Here is a 6,000-nt window from a genome sequence, read left to right on the forward strand (position 1 = left end):
GTTCATAATTATAAAATCAAATAATTTCAGGTGCCAGTACAACGCGTGACAAAATATCCCCTCCTTCTCTCCCGGCTTTACCGTGCGACTGCCGCCTGTGCGACCGAACGAGAAGACGTCAAGGCCGCCCAGCGCTGCGTGGAGTCCAGGCTTGAAGAGATCAACGCAGCTGCCGCCGCCGCTGCAGCTGCAGCCAGAGATGTACCGCTGTGGCGAAGACTGGCTGCAGCAAGAAGAACTGCTCATGATCTCCACGTGGCTGATATTAAACTGAGGAAGATGGCTGTTGATGTCCTAGACTGGAATCATGATGACGCCAGGTTAGTAATACTTTTTCAAAGTCGAGGAATGAAAAAAAACTGCTTGTTCGTGTATTAAAAGCTAAGTAACTAATTGATTGAACAATGGATATACTTTTTCATAAACATTAACATTAACTTCAATATAATTTAATATATTTCGCTAAATTGTAGCCTCGGCACATTCCGTCCTATTGGTAGATGGTACAAATGTTCCCATTAGTAGATCCATGGCGGGACGCAGGTCCGCTTGATGGTCTAAGTTGTGAACTTTGATTAAATTTTAGATTCGTCTTTTTGTGGATATTCTTGTCTGTAATAGGAAAAAGGTTGGAAAATGGATTTATAATTGCAGATATTATTAGGCAAGTAAATTGCTAAAGACATAATTATAAGACATTTGTGTCGCTACTTATGCTCCCTTCTCAAACAGTTCGTTTTCATAAAATATTATAAAGTACCATAACAAATACTTTTTCTAAGTACATGTTATTGCTACTTTAATATCGTACAATAAGCTGTAACCCTTTAAACGTTTAGCAAACAACGAATAAAGCTTTTCAATTTCAAAACAGTATCCTTAAAGTGAAGAGCCCTCATAACTCACAAATAAAAATAATAATTCCAACTTAAAATCTTTCATATTTTCTGTGATCACCACTTAACTCTTATTACTTGGACCGTAAAGTTGATAATCGCCGCTTTAGTGGCAGTAACAGCGGCGAGAGCTATTCAACAGGGCTTTTTACGACTTGAGACCTACACAAATACAAGTAATTATACTTGTAAAAAGGATATAACGTTTTTAACTCATTGTACTATAATGTTAGTTTAAAAATATGTTATTTGACGATAAAAGTGTACAGTTTCCGGAGTCAAAGCTGCAAATTAAAGCGTGAAGCCTGGAGTTTACGATATCTAAACATTTGCCAAGTGGATTATTGGAAGGGTTTTATAAGCCACGCAGAGCCGTGTTTTATGTGATCTAAAATGTTTATAGGGGAACGCGATTGCGCGATTCAGTTGGCTGTTTCGGAATGTGGAATTTCAGAACATTGTCGGTGGTTTTGCCGATACAATTAATCAATCAGATTTATTTTTGTTTTTGTAGAAATTCATAGTTGTAATTATTTCTGTAAAACGGATTGACAGATAAGAATTAACAATTAAGATACAAAAATACTCACATCGGATTAATTTGTTTGCAATATCGTTTTCGATCTCTAACATAAAATACAAATCTTGTACAAGCCATTTTTTTTTTTAGATAAAATCCTTCAAATCATTATCACCCTCGCCTTTCTTCCAACTATGTTGGAGTCGGCTTCCAGTCTCAACGGATGCAGTATTTTTCAAATCCATGCCACAAAATAAACCAGCATCTAGAATAAGCTGCTCTAAAAACTCTATAATAATGAAATCTATCCCAAAGTCGATAGATATAAAAAAGCGACTGCAGGCGCTATAAGAAATCACTTAAGTAAAGCAACCTTTTTGCAATATTGTTGCCTGCGAGTTACAAACTACTGAACGTATTTTAATGGTACCTGCATTGTAACCTTACGACTTGGGTTACCTCCGCCCTTACTTTGTGTTTTATTTATAAAGGTACTACAGATTTAGGAATTGTATTCCGTTCTGTTGATATACGATACATTGTTTGGTTTGATATTTTTGGCTCTTTTTTCCAGTTTCGGAACAGTGTTTAGAGAGTTTTGTAAAGGCAATTATTTTCGGGACTACTGATGGATCTAGGATTTCGGTTTTAGATAAGGCACATACTGTTAAAACTTTGAGCTTCAACTGTTTTAAAGTGATACAAGCCATTTGATTTTAGCACAAGCTATATTACGATATGTAGCGCGATGATCTACAGTCGGATCTATTAAGTATCGAAAGTTTGTCATTTAAAATAAGCTGCAAAAGTAGTTGCCACGGCGCTCGCCTGAGGCGCTGGTCAGATTTTCATAAAATTTGTCGATAACCAGCCGGTTGTTGCTACCCGATAATAGTAGGAAATTGCCTCTCGACATTTTGTAACGTTTTTTAAACCCTGACTCTATCAGTCTACTGGTTGTAATATCAAAATGTCTTTCAACACTATAAAGATTTTATTGTCTCAATAAAATAAGTAAGCCACATAACAAACATATATAGCTAATTGAAGTAAGACGAATGCCGGAAATATATTTCATTTCAGTAATACACCCTAGACTGAAATTAATGTTTAAGCTAGCTTGGAATTTATCACGACGCTTGCGAACTCGAAATACGATGTTATGACGTCATGTGTAGTGATACAGTGCTGCCAACACTAAATTAAAGTTATACCTATAACAAATATAATAATTATTTTATAATTTTTAATTTCTTAGATTGCTTTGCTTTGCTAGTGCCTAGGCGTGTTTGTCTGCTAAATGCGTGAACGGTTTTATAATAAAAGGAATTATTCTAGCAAGCGGTTTAGTCACCTTTTGGAATTATATCCTCAAGGTGGTATAAACCAATTTAAAAAAGAAAATGTTTGAAATGTTTGTTATCTGTCGTGATTAGAATTAGTCAAGAAAATGGACAATGTTTTATGATACAGATCGTCACAATACCGATCGCCGTCGTTACGGCATTATCAATAAATAAAGCTTAGCATAATGATAGAAATATATAAAATTCTCCTGAACTTCCGTAAACATCTCAATCCTCAAGTACTTTTATTCTGATTAGGACTACATATTCCACGAGCGACTGAACGTTTAATAAGGCGAGATTTTTATTCAGCCATAACAGGGCCGAGACTCAAGTGACGCGAAGCCCAATCGACCTTATTCCCTCAAATTGACGTACCTTCTACAAATAAAATGACGACAAATCCTTCCAGTGTGTGTTGTTGATGAAATTTGAGCTTTGTGTTCTTTGTTTTAAGGTTCGCAATGGAGGGTAAGCTGCTGTTCACCCAGCCCAACGACAACAACTGGCGGAAAGGGCGCACTATCAAGTTGACGCCAATCAACGCTCTTTTGGTAACTAACGGAAAGGTGAGTTCTGTTTTTCGTGTTGCGTGTGGGTTCCGTATGGTTGGACTAGTCTCAATAGTTATTGGATTTGGTTATTCGATTTTAGAATTGAATTCAACTAAATCGAGAGGCATGAGCCGTACGCATGCGATTTGAAGTAATGGATTTAGAGCAGTTTTATTTGCTAGAAGAAATAGGTTCTGTAATTTTAAAACTTCACTATACAATGCAAATGTAGTTTAACTTTGCTTACATTACACTAAACGGTGTTTGGGGACGAATTGTTGCTCTGTTGTGCAAAGGTATGAAAGTACCCGGTGTAGCAGTTTAACAATGTTGGAAACCTCGGTTCTTCATAAGTGTTGTTGTATTAGTAACACAAATTACCTTACGATTACATAATTGAAGATTGTTGTGTTAGCGAAAATAATATTAAATTAAAGTTAGTCGTTAAAATTTGTCGCTCTTTACTATTCTACAAGTGGATATGAACCTTATTAAAAATAACCAAATATTTTTTATAAAATACGATCATCCTCTTTTTCAAGATCAAATCAGGCAATATAAGCAGGTATGTTTAAACCATACTAATTTCTACCTCTATACCAATATATTTGTTTGTCCCTAGCCAACGATCACCCACAAAACGAACGAGATCCGAGAAACAAGGGAGGCGAGAGACAGGGAGGCCCGGGAGAAGGAAGGAGAGGCACTCTTCGCACGCAGTGGAGTGAGAGAGGCAGCTCTCCTGCTTGTGAGGGAGAAGGCTGGCCGGTACACCTTGCAGAGGGAGCCACTGTTCCTAGACCGCTGTGTGGTCGCCGCGGACCATGAGCCTGAACATTTCTTCGAAGTTCACGAAATTACTACTAAAGACTCGTATATTTTTAAGGTGGGTTCGATTGTCAGTTGGTATTCATTTAATGAATAGTGGTCAATAAAAAAAAAACTAAATCGTTTAAAATTTATAAACGCTACTCTTTTTCTGACTTTTATACTGCACCATCTTTTACCAAAACTTTTTCTGATATGATCTTTAATTTAAAGTGTTAACTATATTCACAATTTATTAACAGTTTTGAGTTATTACTCTTTGAGTTATTTGAGTTATTACAATTTTAAATATTATCTCATGCATGAATTCATATAAGTTAAATCACATGTATTTTGTTTATATTTTGCAGGCGGAAGAAAACACTCGCACGCGCACCTGGTACCGCCAGTTGCAGTACCACGCGCAAGGCGCAGGTGCATGGCGCAAACGACGCAACGCGCTAGCGAACATCATGATCAACCCCATGCTGACCAGGAACTGACGTCACGGGGTGAACGACCTTACTGGCTAGCGATAAAGTACTCTTGAAATTAGTAAAAAAAATTGCCAGTTCGACGCAGTGGTTTTTTATTTTTCGGTGGTTTAAATTTCGAATTGACTGATAAAACGAACTGGCCGCAAATTAACGCATTTAGTTTAAATTAAGGTATGGTTTTTCATGACAATGGTCTTTTTGGAGGTTTTAAATTCAATTTCGAGGTGTTATCGGTATAGGCTCTTGTGTGACGGTTGACGTTTTGGTGTATCGCTTGTGACCATACAAAATTTACTAATATTGTAATAAATTATTTTGAATGCGACAAATTGAAGCTACGGTGGTGCCATCTGCCGCAAGGCTTTGGCACTTGTCTTATGAATTAACCCTTTAAGTGCAGATGCATTAAGCGTCGAAGTATTTTTGTGGTTTGGTGGTAGCTACGCTCATAAAGGGTTAAAGAATAATTTTATTTTAAAAACATTGGTGAAATAAGTGCATTTTTAAATAAAATTTTATTTTTACTAGATTTAACATTAAACATTCCTGGTATTTGTTTGTTTTTATTATATTTTTTGTTTAATTGTAAATATTTCCAGAACAGTTTGCCACTAGTTATAATTAGCTTTACACCAAAATTTAGATGTTTTAACATTTTATGTGCCCTATAACGATTGTAAGCATCTATTATATTAACAAAACCATAACATAAGACATATTGTATATAGATTAACTTTAATAGCTGTGATATCCTGTCAACAAAAAAATAAAATTATAAAATGACAAAAAAAAGCTTTGTAATCATTCAGACATCATGTAATTATTTTATTTTTAACATTAACAATTGTTCAAAAATAACATAAATAATTTCCTGACTAGTCTTAAGGGATACTTTGTGTAATAATAAATGATATTTAAGAATAAAATATACTATATTGTGTTGTATTTATTGTATGTAATAGGATAGTTAGATGTAGATTTGCTATAATAGATGTTAGACAAATCTGTTTCGCCTTGGGAATATATTGTATCTGTTATTTTATTAGAGAAGACAGGAAATAAATAAATTAATGAATAATTTCGTTTTTCATTTTCTTGTAACAAAGCCTTAGAAACCGTGATAATAAATCCCATGACGTATCTCAGTCAGATACATTTACCAGGAATATGATACATTTAGTATGCGACCACGACCACGGTAACAATATCAAAAGAATGACATGTCAAATGTACTGTAGAATTAGTTCCCACGCCTTCCACTAGAGGCGCTGATCGGATTTTTATACAAAATTTGTTGATAGCTAGCCCGTTGTCAATAATAGTAGATAATCGTTTCCCCGTGCTACAGCAAACTAAGGTAATATTTCCGTATAATTCTAG

At 35.4% G+C, this 6,000-nt stretch overlaps 1 protein-coding gene across 1 annotated transcript in view; it reads left to right on the forward strand.

Annotated features, from left to right (window-relative positions):
* RhoGEF64C (Rho guanine nucleotide exchange factor at 64C) overlaps window positions 1-5,698 on the forward strand; it is a 171,910-nt gene extending 166,212 nt beyond the window's left edge. The window contains exons 8-11 of the mRNA XM_076122406.1: window positions 31-320; window positions 3,220-3,331; window positions 3,939-4,202; window positions 4,495-5,698. Coding sequence (XP_075978521.1) covers window positions 31-320; window positions 3,220-3,331; window positions 3,939-4,202; window positions 4,495-4,626 — 798 coding nt within the window. The 3' untranslated portion in view covers window positions 4,627-5,698. The remainder of the gene's footprint in view (window positions 1-30; window positions 321-3,219; window positions 3,332-3,938; window positions 4,203-4,494) is intronic.
* Window positions 5,699-6,000: the final 302 nt, after the last annotated feature.

The sequence above is a fragment of the Anticarsia gemmatalis genome, chromosome 14 (genome assembly GCF_050436995.1).
Source record: "Anticarsia gemmatalis isolate Benzon Research Colony breed Stoneville strain chromosome 14, ilAntGemm2 primary, whole genome shotgun sequence".
NCBI lineage: Eukaryota > Metazoa > Arthropoda > Insecta > Lepidoptera > Erebidae > Anticarsia > Anticarsia gemmatalis.